Source organism: Pyxicephalus adspersus, chromosome 2 (assembly GCF_032062135.1).
Source record: "Pyxicephalus adspersus chromosome 2, UCB_Pads_2.0, whole genome shotgun sequence".
NCBI lineage: Eukaryota > Metazoa > Chordata > Amphibia > Anura > Pyxicephalidae > Pyxicephalus > Pyxicephalus adspersus.
This window is the reverse complement of record NC_092859.1, coordinates 27,736,207-27,759,310: the sequence shown is the minus strand read 5'-3', so window position 1 is coordinate 27,759,310 and position 23,104 is coordinate 27,736,207. Positions and strand designations below refer to the sequence as shown.

General features: G+C 40.2%; 1 protein-coding gene across 3 annotated transcripts in view; it reads left to right on the top strand.

Moving 5' to 3' along the window:
• Positions 1-23,104, top strand: part of LARGE1 (LARGE xylosyl- and glucuronyltransferase 1) — a 237,452-nt gene that overhangs the window by 144,580 nt on the left and 69,768 nt on the right. For all 3 annotated transcript variants that reach the window (XM_072400166.1, XM_072400167.1, XM_072400168.1), the window contains one exon: positions 9,427-9,598. In XM_072400166.1, the coding sequence (XP_072256267.1) occupies positions 9,427-9,598 (172 nt within the window). The remainder of the gene's footprint in view (positions 1-9,426; positions 9,599-23,104) is intronic.

Here is a 23,104-nt window from a genome sequence, read left to right as displayed (position 1 = left end):
TCCCCATAATGATTCATTGCCAGTTCTGGTACTGCCACATCATGGACTTGCTTCTGTAGAATTTGATGAGGAATGCGCTGGAATTGCAGCCATTTACAACCCCGAATCATCTGATCCTGACTACTTGGCCGATGAAGATTCAGAACCAGAGACCTTTACACAAGCAGAGCTGAATGATCTCGTTCATGATCTAAATCTCTCCAAAGACAAAGCAGAACTTCTTGCTTCAAGGCTTAAACAGAAGCTCTTGCTTGCAAAGGGTGTAACTTTAACTAACTACAGAAAACAAAATCATAACTTGATAACGTTCTTGACTAGTGATGGCTCACTGTGCTACTGTCATGATATAAATGCACTCTTTAACTGTTTGTCACAAGAGCATGTTCCTTGTGAATGGCGTATCTTCATTGATTCCTCTAAAAGAAACTTGAAAGCAGTCTTACTGCATAATAGTAATTCCAAACCAAGTTTACCGATTGCCCATTCCATTAACCTAAAGGAGTCCTATGACAACATGAAGTTACTACTTGAAGCAATCCAGTATAAAACACAACAGTGGAACATCTGTGGGGATCTAAAGGTCATTGGCTTGCTGATGGGAATGCAAGGAGGATTCACAAAATATTGCTGTTTCCTATGTCTTGTGGGACAGCCGATCTACGGGAGATCATTATGTGAAGCGTGATTGGCTACCAAGGGACACCTATAACCCTGGAACAAGCAGTGTCAAGTTTCTGCCTCTGGTTGATCTGCATAAAATATTTCTGCCACCTCTCCATATCAAGTAAGGCTTGATGAAGAACCTTGTAAAGGCCATGGGTAAATCAAACTCCATGGGTTTTCAGTACCTTGTTGAGAAGTTTCCAAACATAAGCACTGCAAAAATGAAGGAAGGGATATTTATAGGGCCACAGATCAAGTCTGTTTTGCAGGATGATGTTTTCAAACAATTTCTCTTAGCAGCTGAGCTAGAAGCTTGGGATGCATTCAAGTGGCTGTGAAAATTTCCTGAGCAAACATAAGTCTCCGGCATACAAGGAAGGAGTTCAGAATCTGCTTGATTCATACCAGAAACTGGGTTGTCGCATGTCATTAAAATCACATTTCTTGCATTCACATCTAGAATTCTTCCCGGAGCGGAGAACATTTTCACCAGGATGTTCAGTTAATGGAGCACCGCTACCAAGGTTTCTGGAATGAAAGTATGATGGCTGACTACTGCTGGATGCTGTACGGTGACAATCCAGATAAAGAGTACGCAAGAAAATCATACTCTAAGCATTTCTGAAGAAACAATGATACCTGACTGACACTGTTCAGTAGATCTATACCACAGTGTGCCTTATTTTACTTCACACGGAAGATGTATTAACATTCACTTCAATGGTGCTTAAGTTTTAGTGCAACATACTTGCACGTACAATGTTAACTATAATAAAACTCATAACTCAGGAACTGTACCTGTTAGGGAAAAACTGAAAACAATCTGAAATCTGCTCAAAAAACTGATTTAGAAAAGTTTGCTATGGTTTCTTTTGATTATCAAAACTAATTTTTTGTTGACCTGTGTAATCGTTATCTATAATACAAAGGACTTTATCAAACGATTTAGGTAAAGTTTACACAAACATTACCATTCTTTATTAAAAGAAAAAGTTTTGTTTTTATATTCTTCAACCGCCCCAAATCTACCAATCAAAAAAAGGAAATTTTGGATAAATGATTTCCAGCCAAAGTGTGACATCAAGAGACCGATTTTCTGTTCGTGCCACATGAGTTTGATTGGCTTCCTAGTTGGTGTTTAGCCACGCCAACAGTCTGCACCACATAGGGTTCTTTCCAGGCACATAAAGACAAGTTAATCAGCTACATTTGAATAGACAGTATCAGATGATTTTATATTAGAGCTGAGAACAGGCTTCTCTAACTGTAATGTGAATGTTGCCAGGGCCGAGCACTGAAATGAGAAGGAACAGCCAAGAGCTGTTGCAGAGACGACAGTTTACATAGCCCAGAATTCACTTGTACCGATGATTGCCTTGCGCAGCGGGTGACAGCAACTTTGGGACATTTGCCACCTAATTATAAGAATTCATGCCTAGCGCTGTGCTGGATCTTTACTTCCCACAAGCACATTGAAGAGCACGGGGCACGGTGCCATCCACTAGGTACACAGGCAATGACAAGGGCCATCCAGATGTAGGCACATCAGAACAGGTGCCGTTTTACTACCCTCTCAATCTGAAGTGACTGAACGAATTTAAAGGAAAAATCATAAGGTGTCATCTCTTAGTATTTATGTATCCCGTAGAAGAGCGTAGACCTTATAAAAGAATCTTACTGAACAGCTGCAGCCAGAATTTATTATATTTCTTACTAAATTCATGCATTGTATGTGTGATAAAGAATCAATTCACATTAGTTCACACATAAGATTAACAAACAATATACAATACCACATATATGCCAAAAGGTATATATTGCCAAAAGGTGCCTAACGTGCCCAACTCAGAGCTATACAAGGCCAAGGCAATTTTCCTTATGTCATCAGTTTACACAGACATAAAGGCTGCCTACCTACGCCACCTTAAAAAGTAAAAATATTTAAATGTTAAATGTTTAAATGTAAAGAATACTAACTTTCATACATGTGACATCAGCACTGTATTCCTTGCACAGCATCATACGAGAAATACTAGATTCCAAGTGCCCAAACCTTTCCTGTGACTCTGTGTAATTAGTGTTGTTTAAAGCTGATGGGGGCTGAAAGGGAAAAATAGCGGGTATACTATTTAATAATTCTTTGCTAAATAACATTGGGGTATCACTGTACCCACTAGATATTTGCCCAAAGACTAATAGTCATAATCCTTCTTGTATCTGTAGCCTAATACAAATATTACTTGCACATTAAAGCTACTGGTCGTCTTTGGTTTAACACAATAGCGTGTCCAAATTAAAACCGGTAAACGGTGTCTGCGTGATAACAAATGAAATGTAGTGAAATTAGCATCTCCTTTAGGTGCTCGGCTCACCGTACGGCCTTGTGTAGCGATAAATTACGCCCCTTGTTTTTTATTATCCTTAAATGCATATAAACATTGTGTACTCTCCTCCTAATATAATTAAAGCATTACCGAGTAGTCATCATGATAGATGGTGGCCCACCAGGCGTGAAAATCTCTTGCTGGGATTCTCAGCTGCTGTGGCGACCACTGAATATGTTTTAGGAAGTCAGCATCGAGGTAGCGTAACGTTTGCCGCGCAAAAAATATGGGGACGCCATAGAAACATAAAAGAGACGGGCCAAGGGGTCCATCAAGTCTACCCTTTTATTAAAGCAGAGAAGGGACACGCTAAAGGATATTTAGAGAATCATACAGCATACACTGGCAGGCTTCATTCATATTTGGCATTGTTTTTACCGTACTCCCCTTGATAATATTTGGTTATTTTTTTATTCCTCCAGAAAAACAGAGCCATCTTTGTTCAGACATCATCCAAAATCACTACCTAATAAATAGACTGAAATGAGGGAGCCCAGTCATGTTAATCCTGGTGCCTATGCAGCTCTTGTCTGTGTTCACAAATATCTGCAATAGATCATCCCCTGCTGCAACCTCTTACTTGCTACATACTCACAGGACCTGATTTATTAAAGATCTCCAAAGCTGGAGAGGATACACTTTCATCAGTGAAGCTGGGTGATCCTACTAGATTGTAAGCTCTTCGGGGCCGGGTCCTCTCCTCCTGCATCACTGTCTGTATTAGTCTGTCATTTCAATCCCTATTTAATGTACAGCGCTGCGTAATATGTTGGCGCTATATAAATCCTGTTTATTAATAATAATAATATCCTCTCCAGCCTTGGAGAGCTTTAATAAATCAGGCCTACATAGTCTGATCACTAGGGGATATCTATATTCATTATACCTAGCTTAATTCCCTTGATCCAGAGATTCCCAGGTCTGAAGTTCTAAAGACGGCATATTACTGCTGCTAGTGCAGCCCACTGGTGCCAGTTGTTGGGTAAATCCCCCGAGAGCTCTGCTGGATGAGTAACTGAAAATCAAAGGGTGAAAACAAGTATCTTACTGAGCTGATTCCAGAGAAGTCTGGATGGGGTTCTGAAATGCACTAAATATAGCTGCCTATTAATAATCATAACACTGCAGGCTGTGGATCTGGGGGGGATCTTATTGCCTCAGGGGATCCTTGAGGGGTTTTCCCTATTGAAAAAAATTGAAACCATTGTTTATGACATTTTTTTTTCTTCTTGCTCTGGAACCACTATGTGTTTAAAGAAAAACTATTCCACAAAAAATGTAATTAAGCAAGTTCAGTTTTGCAGAAGGGACAGGCAATGTCTGATCTCTGTCTTTAAAAAAAAAGATGCCGGGATGTGCTGGGTCACCCAGCCTGCCAGGACTGATGGAACTCCCACATTCATGCGCAGGAGTTTTGTCATTTCGACCTGGCCAATCAAGTTGGCTGAAGATCAGAACCAGGAAAAAAAAAAAAGATGGCGGTGGTAGCATCGGAACGGGGGCAGGAGATTGTATTTAAAAACTTGTATTCAGAAAGAGATTATATTAATACAGAAGGGACATTGTCTGTCACTTCTGCAGTAAAGGACCTGTCTGATCACAGTTTTTTAAGGATTAGTTCTGCAAAAAAAATGTGATGATTTTGCTTTTATTTTTTTAAAAATTTTGGTTAGTTGTGATTTTTACTAAATAACTGTGGAAAATGTCAGTTGTTGATGATACTAAGTATTTTAGAAAATGAAATGTTATTTGGTAATTTAAAAGACAGGAAATAACAAGGGACTGAACTGTGAAAGCTGTGGAACTGTGTTAATTTAAAAAACAGGAAATAACAAGGGACTGAACTGTGGAAGCTGTGGAACTGTGTTAATTTAAAAAACAGGAAATAACAAGGGACTGAACTGTGGAAGCTGTTCTCAAAAAATCATAGACAGAGGACAAGGGTTAAGAAAAAAATTGGGCGAGGGCACTTGTAGCTGGGTGGTCAAAAAGTGGGCAGGGAGACAAATTTAGCGTCCCCAGTTGTTTGTGCCATAAGTATTCAGTGACTCCCTATAATTGTGGCCTTATTCTTCCATCCTTTATACTTTGTTTCAACTTTCTAGTGCCTGCCTCCTAATATGTTCCATTTTTCCATTGTCTTTGTATTATGCCCAAACTGTCCAGTGCTTCTTTTTTGTGATGCAGCTTTTTAGAAACCACCCAAAAAACAGCCGGGTGGTTACTGAAAAGTCCCGGGTGGTGCACCCAGCTAAAAAAAGCTGGGGAGAACACTGTGGTGTGTGTCTGTGCTTACATGTGTTTTTATGGATGTGTTTTTATTTTACATTTTTTTAACTTTTTGTTTTACTGTTTAGGTGTATATGTATGGTGCTTTGTGTGTATTTTTGTATTTATTTATTTTATTTGACAGGGGAAACACCTCTCACCTACTGCATGTAATCTTTGCCCAGGGTTCAGCTTTAAGACACTTAGCAGAAGGCAGCTGTGGCCATCAGACACAAGTATCAGGTTTGTAACAAGGGATTATCCCCCTGGCTTCTGGTCAAAGTCCTGAGATTACCAGGCCTTAGCTCAGTGTTAATAACACATGCATGGGATGATACCTGCATGAATCACAAACAGATCTCCATGAAGGTGACCGTCTTACTTCTAACTACCGTCTCTGATGCTCCTTTCCCAGCGTTCCCCCTCCCTGCACACCGCTCACCTAAAACACTCTGAACCTCTCAGCTTATTAGTCTCATTTGCATAAGCAAATTAGGCTGCTTTGTTCTTGTGCAACATTGAATTTATCCTAATTAGACCGGGGACACACGGTGTCCCAAATTATTAACAGTGGGTTGGACACTCAGTTGCCTATTAAATCAGGATGATTTCTCTTGCCAAGTCTGTTAAAGGGTGACTCTGGTAACCACAGGAAATTACAAATTGAGAACATACACCTTTTCTAGATTCTAGGGAGCCATTGCAGCACAAATTGGCTGTTTTTTTCATAATGCTTCTTGCTAGAGCTTCAGGGGTGAATCCGTGTCATGCTGCCTTATTTTCTGAAATGTGAGGCTGCAAACTCATAGTTACTACCGCTAGCCGGTGATGGTCAGATTTAAGGACAGTTAAAGGGTACCTTTAGGCACAAACAAACCGTTAAAGTGGCGGCTGGAATTTAGGGTAAAGCTGAACTCTAGCCAGATATAAAGGACACAAATAATGCAGCTCTGTATTCTTTCATTTGTCATTTTAAATACAAACTGTGTCAGTTTCTAAATTTTACCTGGAATTAGCCTACTGCAGTCTGTGTGCAGAATGAAAGAGGTAGAAGAAGCACAAGGAGCCAATCAGTTCATGAACAGTTCACCGATCTCAGGTGACCATCATCAAGAACCCAGAGGAAAGTGAATGGCGGTATGGGACCTTGCAGGGAGCTCCAGAGAGAAAAAAGAAAGCAAGACAACGCAGGATTCGCTGGGTGTGCTAAGCGCACAGATAAAAGGCTTTTAAAAGGAAATTCTTTAAGCAGTATTGGTTTTAAAGAAAGGGAGATGGTCCTATGTGGCCCCCAGGCTATACTCCACAAAAGCTGGGACTTTTATACTTTGCACCTTTGATAACTACTACGGTGCTGCACACCTTTTCTCCCGAATATACTATTTCCAAGAGGAAATAAATGTAATTTTAAAATTTGAGATGGAAGTGATGTACAGATTCCTTTTGTGATGAGAAGCAATGCCAGACCTTTACCAATACCGGCCCTGGCCCAAAGCAGATAACTTCTATTTTGTTCTGTGTACCGGTATATCCCAGGGTGCTGCCCTCTGCTGGCCATTGTAGGTGTAACATGAACTTTTGTCAGTTGATTGCTGTCATTTAACAGATTGAAGATGCAAGGCCGGATGACAGCATAGTTAACTACACAATTAAACACAACAGTTACAATTGAAGAACATTTTTGTCTTTTTTTAAGGAAGGCCAAATTAATAAATAACAGCACCATGAGGCAACAAGGCTTCTAACAGTGATGTGGTTCCATGTCAGGGTCCATGTCAGAGGCAATTGCATTTTTAAATGGGTGACTATAGTCAGCTCTACAGTGCAGACACATGGAACTAACTCGATGGGCCTCTGATATCTCCAATGCAATATTTTGGAAGGAATATGATGTTTATACAGGTGCAACACACATTATAAATTCATGCAAGCTTTACTATAAATGTTTACTATGGATAATTTGAATCCATAAAGCAAATTCTGCAAACAGTTTTGATAATTTACAACATATTTTTTGCCAAACATTCCATCCTGCAAAGGCAAAACAAACAGTGAAATTACATTGACATTTCTGAATCAATAAAATAAGCTGCAAATAGCCCGGAGTTCCTCTTTAACAATTCTGTCAACAGTTGTGATGGTTTTCCCCCCTGCTGCTGCAGAGTTTCTATTTTTTCACACCGACAACGTAAGATAGAACAGTCGGCACATTATAATATCTATATAAACACCCCTGAGGAAACAACGGCATATAGCCAGAGCACCGGGAGAAGGGGGATAAAATAAAATATTATTTCAGCTAGATGTGAAATATCATTATTTTGCTATTTGGTTCTATTTCAGAGGGAGTCTGGCTCAGTATTTCCAGCGCTGGCCGCTGTCGAGGGGATAATATGATAATGTTTTGCTTGATGTGAACGTAATATATATTTATGATCCTCCTGCTTGTGTTGATGCTATCCCTAGATCTTGATTATTTACTCTCTGCTGGGCTCAAAGCCATTTCCTTTTGTTCCAATTGTCTGCCATCCTATGTACCCTACAGATTTGGAGTCACCTTATTAGGTGACCAGTAACAGGTTTATTATGACTGCAGAGAAGATGGATGGATCACATTTGTTTTGTGTTGGGATGTGACTGGTGCCATGATCATCCTGTGCTGGTTGTATGCTATTCTGTGCTGCCGGAGGACTCCAATCCCTCCAGCATACAACTCTGTGAAATACTCAGTTTCCACTGCTGGCCTTCATCTAACTCTCCTCTCCTATAATACTCAGCATCTAATTATCCTCACCTAAAATACTCTGATAGAGGACATTACTCTTTTTTCTTTACTCTTTCTTTCTTTATTTCTTTCTCTCTCTCTGTTTCTCTCATGCCTTTAGTATCTATAAAAGGTATATATAATATATATAAAAGATGAAATTTTACATTTTTAAAAAAATGCAGCATTTTTGAATAATTGATCTTTGTCTGTTCTGCCAGAGAACCCCATCGCTTACTCTGTCTAACTCTTCTCACGCAGAAATATTATTACATATAAGGAGAAAGAGAAGGAGGAGTTATTTAAGTCTGATTAGAGTAAGCTAATCATTAATAGGAACACAATTTATTTTATATTCTGTTAAAACAAAAATGTTTTATCATATGCAGATTGAAGCTCAGTTTTTTGATCTGCAGATGAATCAAAACAGATACAAAAGTAACAATGTTAAGTTGGCCATAGCTGGGTACATTTTGCCAATCCATTAAGCAGTTCATTTGATTGTTTTATCAAATTGACCATAAATCAATTTTGAAATTCTGAATTCAATCAACCATATGTGATGTGTAGTGATTGGAGCTTATATGTTGTGTATTATCATACATTGTTTACATATCAGTTGTTTTTGCCCTACTTATAATTTGGAGGTTAAAATATTTGATGAGTGCTTGTCTAGCTTGAAGCAGATCTGTTTTACTTTAGGACGATACCAGTAAAGAAAATTCAAATTAGAAGACTTTCCTATCCATATCAATGTCATGCTAAGCTGCTACCTTGCCAAGGGTGTCTTTCGGAAGTGGAAATAAACTTGAGTGGGCAGGTTTATTGTTTCAGGGGGGACAGGCAATGTTTCTTCTGCAGTAAAATAAACATACATGCCTGACTGCAGTTTTATAATTACACTTACCTGTCATCATTCTATCCAGACACCACCATCTTCACCCACTCTTCTTCCAGGTTTTCAGCTATCTTTATTGACCGGGTAGGAATGATATAACTCCTAGGTATATGCACAGGAGTTTATGCATTCATGGCAGCCATGTGCCTAATCACATGGAGAGTAATAAGTTTAACAAAAAGAAATTTGGAGGACGTTACACTTATACACAGATTTATACTATGAAGCTTTTCTTCATTGTGATGGATTTAGGTATACTGATCAGTCTTTATTCTGAAACTTTTGGCTTATATTCATTTTATGAAAAACTTGAAGGGAGAGGATCAAATCCGTAGCTAGAAAATGAGCATTCTCAGGCCTTTTGCTCAGCAGTTGCAGTCATATTTCTTTCATTGTTGCTGTTCGTTGAATTCTTGTTTAAATTCTGTCTCTTTTTTTACTTCCTGCAGTCAGAGGTGTCATGGATTCCAAACAAACATTACTCAGGAATATATGGGCTTATGAAGCTGGTGCTTACCAAGACTCTTCCGTCCAGCCTGGAGCGGGTCATTGTCCTGGACACAGACATTACCTTTGCCACAGACATCGCCGAGCTTTGGGCTGTCTTTCACAAGTTTAAAGGTTAGAAAACTCTCCTTTTCTGATTTCCAGATAATAAACCCTAACCACCAATCAACATACCTTAAAATCTATACATATCTGTAAAGATCAGTAAGGGAATTATTTGTCTGGTTTTAGGTGGGTCTTTGTATGATTTGTTCATATTTGTAAAGCCATGACTTACCGGCCAGTGAAGTTGTAAAAAGTGAAGGGTCTCTGTTCACTTGGTTGTAAAAAAATTCTGTATTAATAATATGGAGAGAGAGACTGTAGTGTCCAGTAGTGAAGTACTGCTTTTCTGTTGGCCATTGATATGATAAGCACTGAATGCCTGGTGTTCTTAGAGAACCTTATCCTATCCTGTCCAACTGATCACCTACCTGGCCACCTCTCCCTTCATACTCTTGACTGACAACTTATCTTGGCGAGCCAGTCACTGGTGACATCATCAAATTAGCATAGCGTATGTCTTGTTAATTATTTCTACATAGAAAGAAGATTTTTTATTTAAAGTCCTCTGCGAACATTAGTCTGTGTGAATACAAAACCTGCTTGAGACAGCTCAAAGGTAGGTCAAACTCACCTGACAATGAATATCAATGAATGCTCTTAGAATTACCTCAATCTGAGTTCTGGCCTGTAAGGTAAAGAATGTGGTTTGTACACTTTACTTTTTTTTATTTTTGTAACTTTCTACAATGCTTTGGGAAAGGGGATTGGGCAAGGCATCGGCATAGGCAATAGGAAGATGTTTTTCTAGCACCTGTTGACCGGCAGGTATCCAACAGACCCCCGGGCATAAAATTGTCACCTAATGCAGCCAAAACCATCCAGACTGGAGCGCTGCCATATCATTATTATTAAACAGGATTTATAAAGCACCAACATAGTACGCAGCACTGTACATTAAATAGGGGTTGCAAATGACAGACAGATACAGACAGTGACACAGAAGGAGGAGAGGACCCTGCCCAGAAGAGCTTACAGTCTACGAGGTGGAGGAAGTAAAACACAATAGGAGGGGAGATATGTAATGGTGGGAAGTAGTGAGGGAGAGTGAGTGAGTTTAGGAGACAGAAGAAGACTGTGGGCAAGTTTGAAAAAAATGGGTTTTAAGTGCTCTTTTAAATGAGCAGAAAGTAGGAGCAAGCCGAATAGGACAAGGAGGACCATTCCAGAGAGTCGGGGCAGCTCTAAAAAAATCTTGCAGTCGTGCATGTGATGAGGTGCAAGTCATGTTTGCGGCCCCTTTAGTTTCACATCTCAGTCTGACAATTATAAAGGCGAGAGACTTATAGACTTCCCGCTATTTTGTGATGCTTAAAGGTTAGCGGCTCTAAAAGTCCAAAACACATGTTGAATGAGTCTTGTAGTGTTTTGTTCCGATCTGCTTTGTAGCAATCATGTGTGGAGAAAGGTCAACACCTTTGCTGATTAGTGTTATCAGCCTGTGCTCACAGCCAGAAAAGGGCATGAGCTGACACTTCCTAATGAGCCATAAGAAGCATGATTTAGTGTCAAGATCACCACTTTCCTCCCATTGTCAGATGTTTCTTCCACTTAAAGGGTCAGGCCACCCAAAACTAAAATTACTGGTTTTAGTGTGGTGCCCCAGCACCAGATGTATATTTTCATGCCAGCAGCATACAAGTAAAGTGTCAGACTAACACCTCCAGTTATTGTTTATCTTGAAAATATTATTGTTGCTTTATAATGTGGCAAGAAGAAAGACACACACAAAGAATTGCCCCTTCTTTGATTTAGTGTAATTTTCTTAACATGACCATTCTGACCTCATGGCTACGTTTCTAGCAACGGATCCTCTTCCCTCCCACAAATGCTCGATGGACAGGACTAACTTAGCCAAGCAATCATACCACAGCAATGGAATAAAACTAAATCAGAAAGGTGCACAAATGAGGATTTTCTGTAAAATAAAGATTGTAGAATAGATTTAGTGTTTCTGTCATTCATCAGAAAGTATCTTTTTAGAAAATGTAAAACAGAAAAGTTCACTTTTTATAAACTCATACAAGTAGCAGCAAATAAGGATCTGTGAAAGAAAAGTTTGTTAAAATCAATGTTTATAAAAGCCCTCAAAATGGGTTAAAGATTGCTGTAGGTCCCTGTTGGTTCCTTCCCCATCTTGTACTGCCGGTCCCAGCGGCATTATGTTATTCTTCTATAGACTCTCTTTGACACCCGGCAGAACCCAGAGCTGAGTCGCTGAAGTCTGGATTCTGATGACGGCTAAGATGTTTATTCCTCCATCTGGGTATAAATCTCATTTTTTTTTACCATATTCCAGCTGAGTGTACTCATGAATTATTCCTCTGTAAAGTGTTCTTTCCCCGTATAAGCAGGACCAGATTCACTGACGAGGCTGCCCTTTACGGTGGCGAGGAACGTTATTTAGCAGTGGAGTTGCAGTTATAAAGCACCCTTTTCTACCTCCACTATGAACCGCTAACAGGCAGCATTCAGAATAGGAAGATAATTGAAGAGGGGGCTCTGGCTGTTGGAAGCTACCACTCCACAGAGTTTTCTATTGTTTTCAGCAGAGGAAAAGAAAAAAGGAACTGAATCCCAGCAGGAAAATAAAGCCACTGAACTGATATGGCTGTTACTATTTCCCATCATCCTAAAATTCCGAGGCCAGGTAGAAATATAAAACAAAAATACATTTTGGAAACCACACAGGATTGTTAGACAATGCTTGGCACAGAACTAATCATGCACATGGCCAGATTTTCTTAAAGTTACTGATTATTATAACATTTTCATGTCAGAATGATGGGCTTTGTGGTGCCTTCTACCAACCCTTTCTTCACTAAAGGACACAGTAGTGACATAGGGGCAAACAGACCAAAACCAATGGGTGCATTGGGTGTAAGTTCTTGATTCTGACTTATTAGTCTTTTGTACATAAGATTTTTGACTGAATGGAGAAACAGATCAATATGCTAAATATTTTTCAAACATCTTGATAAGAACAGATATCAGAGTGACAGAGTTAAGTTTGTCAGTCAGCTACTTCTCCTTTCACCGTCAAGTGAAAACAACGATGGACAAAGCCTGTAAGTATTACTACAGCAGGTTATAATCAGCTCTACTTCCTTGTCAGTCACAGGTTATACATTGCAGTGCATATTTGTAAACCTCAGGACTGGATGGGCAAATCTAAGAATCCTTTGGCCAGTAAAAAATGTTCCTTTTATGTATTTAGGTGTATACCTAAATGTCAGTTATGTCAGTGTGTTCATTACACAGCATGAAAGAACTTTGTTATAATCGTTAGACAAAATATTCTCTGTCAAACTTTACTAGAGAAGACCTCCCGTGTTTAGCAAAGAATATGAATGCTGCTAATGACATGTCATAACATCCAAAATATCAGAAAAGGTCAGAGATGTTTTTGGTGCCGGATCATTGACTCCAATTGAAATATAATGGGATGGCTGCCAGCATCTGGAAAGATTTATTTGCACAATGGTGCAGCTATAGTTGTGTGCTAGCATTCTCCAAAGAAGCATGTGCACTACTGTAAATGTACATCAAGAGGCTTTGGTTCTGCAGAGCCTAAAGTGAAATTGTGCCCAGACTATGCACACTAAAGTATTACAAATATAGAAAAAGCACTTTATACCAAGCTTCCCTCATGATAGTCTATCTATAATATCTATAATATCTATCCATAATATCTCCTCCAGTCTTTAATAAATCAGATTTATAGAGTGAATGAGTCCTAAGAGACTAACTAAAACCAGCTATAGAGTCTTTGTTTTGGTCTTTGAGAATGAATAGCTTTACGAGTGGTCAGTGATGAACTCTTCTACTACTTGTAATGCCTGTAGTCTAGGCACTGGAGAAACCTAAAGTGAAACCTTAGCCTTTATATTGATTTATTGTTTAACTTTTGATAGAACAGGAAGGTTGAAAACATCTATCATATATTATGTATTATTATTTGTCTCCATTGTTGGTGAAATTCTTCCCACTTCTGATACCAGAGACATTGGTGCTTGTGGGGATGAATCTCACCAGTGGGCACCTAGTCAAAAAAGAAAGGTTCAAACAAAGAACAAGGAATGAGTTAGTGTTGAAGGTAAAAAAGGGGTAGGTAAAAAAAAGCTTCCTTTTCTAAGCACCCCTCCCTCACCATTACCTTAAAAAATATTTCTGTTTGTCAATTTATTATTAATTTATTATTAATTTGTATTGTTTCATTAATCGTTGCCCAATATGAAATAGATAAATTAAGTAGATAAATCAGGAGATCTTACTTCATCCCACTTTCCTAATCTCCATGTTCAGTGGCACAAACAGTATTAAAGTCTCCATAACATGGTAAAGTATCAGGTCTGATATCACTGCTTGAGATTACACTGCAGAGTGAACAGTAGTTTACAATCTTACAAAGTTCCTGGCAGGATCAATATTTTTTGTTGTGTTTGTTTTATTGAACAGATAAATAAAAACAATCAAATGTTAATTTATAAAAGGAAACAGAAAAAGGTTCAGTGTTACATTGTATTTACACTGCCATAAAATTTCTTATTCTTCATTTAAATTTTATGTTGCATTATCAATCATGGACAAGAGTAAAAGGAAACTCCCCATGGAGGTTAGATGTAAAAGTGAATGTGGCTCCAGCTTTTTGTTGGTGAATAGCTCGTAAACACATCCTATTTTCTTGTGTTAATTTCCACCCTCACACTTCTCCTTTCATCTACACTCATCCCGAGCTCTTTAAACGATCCTATTTATTTTTCCCCATATCCTTCACGGACCGTACACCAACCACATTCTCACCCTACCCATGTTTCCTCCACCATCTCTGACTCGGCGCTGTGGATAGAATTAAAATCAGCCGGGGTGCTCTCGACGGACAGATGTGAGCGGACTCTTAATTTCTTTGTCGGTCGTCTTTTCTTCTCTACTTAAAGCTGGTGTGATGAGGCTCTTTCCACCTGTCAGATGGTGGAACACGGTGTGAGATTGCTGCACCGGGGAGTTCGGCCTTTGTGAATCGGCCTTGTTTTAAGATAACAAAGTTTAGTCTTTGTGTTAAGCATTTTTCCACAGATCCGGGGACTCCACTATGTTAATATTCATGATTTTGGATAGCACTGTGCTCCATATTATAGGTAACATCGGGCGATTCACAAGAGCAAACATAACAAGATAGACAACTGAGAAAACTTATGTTGGAATCCGTTTTTCTTCTAAAGATGAATTCTGAGCACATATTAAAGATACAAATTAGGTTCTGTATCTAGGAACTATCATTAAATGTATTGTTTAAATACAAGCCGTGAATGAACCTTCATTTGACTCAGTATCAGCCTCTTGCAGTTCTTTTACTGCAGAGCTCAGACTGGGGAAAAGAACAGCAAGATGAAGCTCAATCACCTCAACTATAGACAACCAGCATGCTGATGGTGGGAGAGAGCTGGTACATTTAAGACGTGACAATTGGAATACCTTAAAGAGGTGACTGATAATCGCCTCAGGGCTGATATCAGACTAGAATCTAGCGTGTGTACAGTGCTCGAAGTTCATGTGTCTGTCCTGGCAGATCCACGGACAATCGTAAGTGAATGAGAGAGCACAGCGGGGTGTCATTTTGTCGCTCTCCCCCCTCCATATAACAGAAAAGCACTATATGTACGGCTTTCCAACAACGATTATTATTAAACGTCGGTACGCAGCCTTAATCTCTGATGCAAGTGACAAATAACAACTACAAATTGCAGAAATTTGCTATCAATTTATTAAAGCAAGACTACAGTTCCACATTCAAACCTTTTGAGTAGGCAGAATAATTGCAGTAGGAACAGGTGATCTCCCATCTGCAAAAAAACTTATTTGCCTGTTAACAACCTTTTTTATTTTGAAGCATGCACAGCTCAGGGTATGATGCACAGATATGCCAGAATTCCCAGGACTGCCAGGATTGAATGAACTAGTGAGTGTATAATTCATGACGTCATTCTAGCCTGGCCAATCAAGATGGCTGAAAATCTAGAATCCGGAAGACTAAAGATGGATAGAGCGAAAACAGCAAAAAAATTGCAATCAGGCAGGTGAGTTTATTTTATTGCAGAAGAAACATTACCTTTCTCTTCTGAAATAAAGGGCTTTTCTTCTTGTTTATTTTAAAGGTTTACTTCTGCTATATTGAAACTTCAAATTACTTTTACCGAAAATGCCTACAGAAAGTTGGCCCAGCAGTTTGTTTTCCTAGCGGCAGCTGGTTGCTCATGTAAGCCTGCCATGCCATGTGTCTGCCTCACGCTAAGCGGCCGAGCGTGAGACATGTGACTGACTGCGCCGAGGATAACATCAGAATGCGCTGCTTTGCTTGTTATGACATTACTCGCCTCCCAAGTTTCATCCATCAACCTGTTCACCCTCAATTTGTCACTTACCCCTCTCTCCATCACGCGCCGCAGCTATTCGTCATCCTATCAACGTCGTCGCAAAAACTTTACCAGCCCGTCCATCGATCAACCGCACTTCATTATCCAGACACGAAGAGCTGCAGTTCGAGCCCATCATGTTTGCTGACAGGCAGTGTATATACATTGTGATATTTGTCAGGGAACATATTCTCCTGTTCTAAATTTCACAGATAAGATGAATATTTCAACCTTTTCCAGGCTAAAAAGCTTCTTAAAGGCAGAGATACCGGGTGTAAGAAATCACAGTCATTATGATCGTGTCTACACTTTCTTGTTATATCTTGAAAAATGAGGCATCCGACAGGGTTTTATTGCAGCAAGGGGCAATGTTCTGCAATAAGTATTCTTACCTCATTCAGGGAACATCTGATTGCCTCATGGAATCAGGAAGGAAATGTTTTCCCCTGTTGCAGCAAAGTGAACCAGGTTTTTTTGCCTTCCTCTGGATCAACTATGTCTATAAGGATTTTACCTGGATATGTTTATTTCCCTAGTGGTTGAACTTGATGGACTTATTTCTTTTTTAAACCGACTGACTATAAAACTATGTACCTTGCCTGATCGCTGTCCCAGCTGTCAAAATTCACTGAGCTGCGCAGGAGTTAGATCATCCCAGCCTGGCCAATAAGGATGGCTGAAGATCAGAATGGGGAAGAAAATGAGGAAAATTATGGCAGCGTGGACAGGTGAGTTTCCTGGGTTTAGTTGCAATTTGTCATGTTTAATATTTCTAAAATGTACATAATTTATAAAGTAATGTCTGGTGATCTTGCTATGAAGGTGTGTTTTCAGATACTTCTTATAGGGTAATAACATTCTGGTCCTGCCTACCAATTTTGCATTGTCTCCCTGACACATGGCTTTCTGATAGAGACAAAAGGTGACTGGTTCAGCCCACATTGCACAAATACAGTCCGCGGTTGTCACCATTGGTAAACCTGCATTGAGATATATCACTGACGTGCAAGTAGGTTGTAACATGCTGCAAGGAGGCTGCAGAAGACATAAAAAATTACCAACTGCAAGATACACATGTAACAGTTAAAAAATACAGGACCTCTGTGTGCCAACTGACCCTCAGTATATACTGTATCTAGCCCAATGTTTCTCAACCATGGTTCCTCCAGAGGCTGCTGCGGGTTCCTGTAAGCAATGAGCAATTTGTGCCTCTCAGGTCAGTTTAATAGATACCAATGACATTTTTGGCTGTCTATAATAATGACATTCATCCCACTGGTCAGCAATATAAGAGGCAGTTTTTCTACAGACCTCCACTCTAATATACTATGGGCTGTGGATATAGAAATGATAGACAAGGTTCTCTGAAGACCTGAACATTATTTCAAGGGTTTCCTTATGTTTAAAAAGATTGATTTTTCCTATGGGGTGTCCCCTTAGGAAAACTTGAATGAATCTCCCTAGCAGAGACACAGACAGCAATGAAAGCCAGACAGGTTTTATACCTCCTTCTCACTCTACCCACTAGAATAAAATAATTGCTGTTTCCTGTATTATGTAGAAATCGCACACCTTGTGTGCCCCTCTGATCTGGGTTCTACTTTGTTCCTCAGACAAGCGGATAGCAGATAGACAGAGCTTTGTTCAAACACCAGGATCAGAGGGACACACTGAAGGCTTTCTGTATGTAATAACAGGAACCTTATGGTGCCAACCCTTGAACTTTTAAACACTTAAACTGGCTGGCTGTTTTTTGTTAGGGTATAGATAGGATAATCAACATAAAATGTGTTATCGTTATCTGCAACTTTGGTGAAACTGGTTCTACAAGCAGCTTCCTTTGTCTGACAACTTGAGCTTTTCTGAAGCTTCCATTGATTGACTACGGCTCTATGGGTGAATGTTAGTTGCTGCGAGTACTATGGCTATTTTCCTATATGTCGTTTTCATACATTGAGTGCCTTTATGTAGTGAAGTCTTATGAGCCATCCATTCAACCAATGAGTTCATTACAGTCGCGGTTTCTTTAGAGCCAGCGGGACTGTAAAGCCCCCACCGCAGCATGTTATTTAACATAACAGAACAATGTCCCTTGGGGAATGTTAAATGAACAATTCCAGTGACAGGAGGAAATTCTCATGTATGAATGTTTATGGTGGTAATCTCATGCATGAATTAATCCCATCCTATATTTTCCATACGTATGTCTAACGCTCCAGGCGAATGAACAGCTGTGAGCATTGGATGCCGTCTCTCTATGTGTCAACGTACAGGAGCCTGGACATGCTGCTAAATAAACAAATTATATACATCTATGGTAACTGTATTACTTGTCCAAATATTTGTAATTCTATTCAGTCAGTCTTGTGCTCAACATATCTCTGCCACAAGCAGAGCCGAAAGATCTTTCCAACAGGAAAGTGGGCTTCAAGTGAAATTACGAATGCCCACTGTCTTAAAGTGAACGTGTCATTGGAAATATCTATACATATAATGTTCATACATCTTAAAAAATGTGTTGGTGTAACTCTTCCTGGTATTTCTTACTTCTCACAGAGAAATCACACTCTTTTCACATGCATCTCTTTTCAAAAGCACCCCTCTTTGTTCATGCATCATCCAGGGTCATTCTTCTCCCTGCCTGCAGCAGACTGATGAGATCATCCCGGCCTAGGCAAAGTCACTAAACTGGAGCTCAAAGATGGGTAATAATGAGAATGGTGGAGCTTGAGATGTCAGGAATTTATTCATGCAGCCATTTACAGTTACTAACAGGTCCGCTGTCACAATGCCGCAGGGCGGGCTATTGGACCTTCTGTGTCACCAGCTCGATTGGCTGAGACGTGCACGAGGCACAGAGTCTAAGTAACAGCCTGGTCTTCTCCAGAGCCTCCAGAGGTGAGGATGTTGCGCTGCGGGCTGCTGCCAGGTGGCCGCCCACCGTGCATGCAGAGTCTGTTAACTGCTGACAGAGAGGGATAAAGCATGGTGCCAGAACAAGAGACCGGACCGTAGTCATACAAGTTAGGGGTCAGGGCAGGTGGTAAACAGGTGTAGTCAGTACTATCCAAAGGTCAGGGCAGGCGGCAGTCAGGAGTAGTCAAGGGTCAAGCTGGGGTTGGTACACAGGGGAATCAGCAACAGGAAACACACAGACAGGTACAACTTGAACCTGGGAACAGAGCCAAAAGGAACTCCTTGTTTAGGCAACTTCCTGTTGCCAGTCACTTCCTTTTATTTTGAAGGCCATGTGATCTGCAGGCATCCTACCCTACCACCAGAGGGGGTGGTGTCCACATCTATACCAGCAGGTGAAGCATGTCTGCAGAACACTCTTGTCATCTGAGAAAAGGGGGCAGCTGACAGATAATCACATGAACTGGACCAGGAAGTTAGCAGACGGTGGGATCCCTGAGCAGAGTTGGTGCAGGCAGCAAGGGAGTGCAAGGTGGGTGACACTGAAGAGGGCACAGATCCCCTGGTCCTGTGGGGATCTGTGACATCCACCTAAGGTATCTTGTAAAGTGCAACAAAATACCAAATTCACTTATTAGCCCCCATGGCCCATAGAATGAGAAGACATTTTTGGTGAGTCTAGGAAGGTGAGTATAGGAAGAAAGAGGATTTAAAGAACATCTAAAATCCCCATTTTGGCAATAATAAATGGCAACATCCACACAATCCTAAATAGTTTTTTTTTTTTTTTTGTTTTAACAGAATGTGTTTTTACTTTGAAAAGTGTTCATGCAGTCCTATCTGTGTAAAGGCTGCTAGTGGTTTTCACTATTTCTGTCACTAGAGGGCAGCAGAATGGCTATAAGAAAACTACATTTCCCATGATTCCTTGCACTGTGTATCCTTGCACAGTGTAGGCGGTTACCCTTGTAGTCTCGGCTATTGAAGAAAGACATTCTGAATGGAGCATGAATTGTAGCCACAAGCATTAAGGATGAGCAATGTTCTGCAAAAGCTTTTTATGGGTACTAATTGCACACATAACTTTAGAACAACAGATGGAAGAAATGTATCATTAAGACATATAACAAATATAAATATTTTTGTTGTGATTTTTTCATTTGGCAATGTTTTAGGAGTCGCTTTTAGACTGCCCAGCATAAGCATGGTAACTCATATTCACTTTAAAAAGACAGTCATTGGTTTGCAGTGGAAAACTTGGATGCAGGTATTCTTATAAACAATGGGCAGTTTGCTCTAAAAAAGCCCATTTTCCTCAAATAACCTTTCTGATCTACTACCTGATCCTCCGAATATACACCTCTCCGCATTCTGAGAGCCGATGTTTGCAGTTTGTCATTCATTTTATGGATAACAATGCGGTCACTAGACAGGAGGGATAAGAAGCGATCTTCCTGTCGATGTGGGCCAGGTGATTAAAGGACTGTCCAAAGCCGCAGTCAGCAGCAAGAATTCTCTGTGCAGGATGCCACTCTTCCCCACGAATGAGCCATCTCTGTCATAATTATGACTTTGCAAGTGGCATTCCGAGGCGAGGAGAGTAGATTAAACGCTGCGGTGGAGAATCTTAATGGCAAGCCGAGGCTGCCATTGCCGAATGTGGCTTAATAACTCAGAGAAGAGGATTTGAGGTATTTAAATAGTTTTAACGAGACTGTAACATGAGTGATGACGCAAATACTCCACAACGCACTGGCAGTCGCTAGAATCACAATGGCTCAGGCGTGCTTTTCTTCACTTTCATCTCGTGCTGCAGCAACAATAAACCCTGTTCCACATATTCCGCTATGCATGACATGCAAATTTAAAAGAAGATGACAACCTAAAATACAAGTTAGCTTATATGAAAGAGTTATCAAGGATTTTCTGAAATTTGCATTAAAGTTCCTTTTAGGTAAATTGACACCAAAATGAAACATTTATTATTGTATAAAAGGCCTGTGAAATAATACATGTGCCCTTTAAAGTCAACCCACAGCCTACAAGTTTTCAGTTCTGACTTTGTTTTACTGCCTAGTTGCCTCCACTAGTGACACAAACCCTAAATCTTCTCGCTCCTGTAAGCCCCCTTTAGTACCTTACCCTCTGGCCCAAAGCAAAGTGACAATGTGGGCCCCTTCCTACCAGTTAAACTCCAGTTAAAAGTTTGTAAGTGATCCATCTCTGCTTGTGCCTCCGTTGAAGCTGGCACTGGAATCTAATGTGTTAGATAGGGTCAGCGACTAAGAGAATTTGTGATGCCATCCTTTCAGTACTCACATGGGCAGTACTAAGGCTTTGTGATTGGCTACACAAGCTCACCCGTATTCTACACATACACTATGCATCAGTCTTTCACATCCTTTTTAACTCTAGGAATATTTTTTCAGGTTCTTGAGGACCCCCTGTTAGAGAGGATTACACCCATAGCTCATGGTACATTAGCCTTAGAAATATTCTAAAGAAAGCCTAACTAGATCATTTTTTACTAACTCCTTACAAAATAATTTTCACAAAAGAAAGCCTGTGGTGTCCTCATATAATAATTTTAAGTGTACAAGTGACCCCATAGATTGGTGGCTAGTGGAAAAAAATGGAAATGCCCCCTTAATAAATTTGCTGTATCACTTCACTGATGAAAGTGTATCTTCTTCAGCCTCGGAGAGCTTTATTAAATCAGGCAAGCATAGTCCAGGTGCAAGCACAGGTAGAGTGGGTGGCAGACAAGCATAGTCCAGGTACAAGCACAGGTCAGGAATCCAAAAGGACACGAAAATGGCAGAGTGTTACTGAGCAACTCAAAAGTAACAATGCTGAGGATCCAGAAACCAGAGCCTGGAATCAGGGAGGCATAAATAAGGCTAGCAGCCAATAGCAAGACAAGGTTGGAACCAGGAACTACTCTGCTCATTGGCTGCTGCACATTTCCTGAAATCCCCTTCAGCCATAAACAGCCTCAGAGGAAGTTCAGGGGATGCTACTAAAAAAAGCACATCTTTGCACAGCTAAAGGGAGGCCCAGGATGCTGCAGGCTGCTGGACAGATGATCTGCAGGCGGAGTGGTAACAGATTTAGTGCTGTCATAACTGGATCCCTTTACTTTTATCCTGCCTCAGTTCTGCTATCAAGTGTCCTCAGCCTTAAAACAGGAAGTATAAATAAATATATATATATATTTATATATATATAAATATATATACTATTATTAGTATACTTAACTAGATTAAATATTCCTTACAGTGGGATAGGCTGTTATGTTACCTGATGGCTGGGATGGCCAGGTATATAATAAAGTAGAGAGCTCCTCATGGGTGTTACCAGTGTGACAATGCACTCTGATGTACCTAAGAACAAACAGTAGGTGGGGGAGTGGCTATAGAAATGCTCCCCTCTTAGGCTTTACATATTTTGCGTGCATCACCTATAAATCTTTTAGCAAGTAAAAACCTATTCTATATTTTTTATTTCAGCTGTAATTTTTTCTGCTTTACTGGAGTTGAAAGTACTTCTTTAAAAAAAAATAAGCTACACAAAAACATGCCCTGATTATGTGGCTGTGAAATTCATACTATCAGAGAACTGCAGGGAGGAATTTTAGCTATTTTGGTCACAATTGTGCTGTTTGCTGAAACTGTTTCGGGCAAGCTTGGTCTCCAGTGCCTGACACCATCTCACCCACTCTAGGGCAGGCTGTGGCCTCTGCTTTTACACTTTGGAAGTTTACATGTGACCTTGTCTTTCAGAGCAGACCGTTCTCTGCCACCTTGATGACCACACGCTTCATCTCTGCTATATTAGTGAGATGGACCGCAGTGTTCTGCTCTCAGATCCCTCATCAATCTTACTAACAGCCTGCATTAGCAGCCACGCTGCCTTCTGCCATTAACCAATTCATTCTCCTTCATTAGCAATGCCACGTTTTAATTCTCCTTCCACGCTGCCTTCCTTTGCACTTTCTTTCTTCTCCATATGTAACAAAGAACTGCCAAGTCTCTAATTTGTTCTCCCAACCTCTGGCTTACTTATTTGAGTCTTATTACATCCTGATTTCTTTGGCCAGGCAGCCCTATTATATAGGTGTATGCTCACACCATCTACTGGATTATATGGGGAATTGCAGAGTAGCCAGGCATTTGCATGGCATCACCCA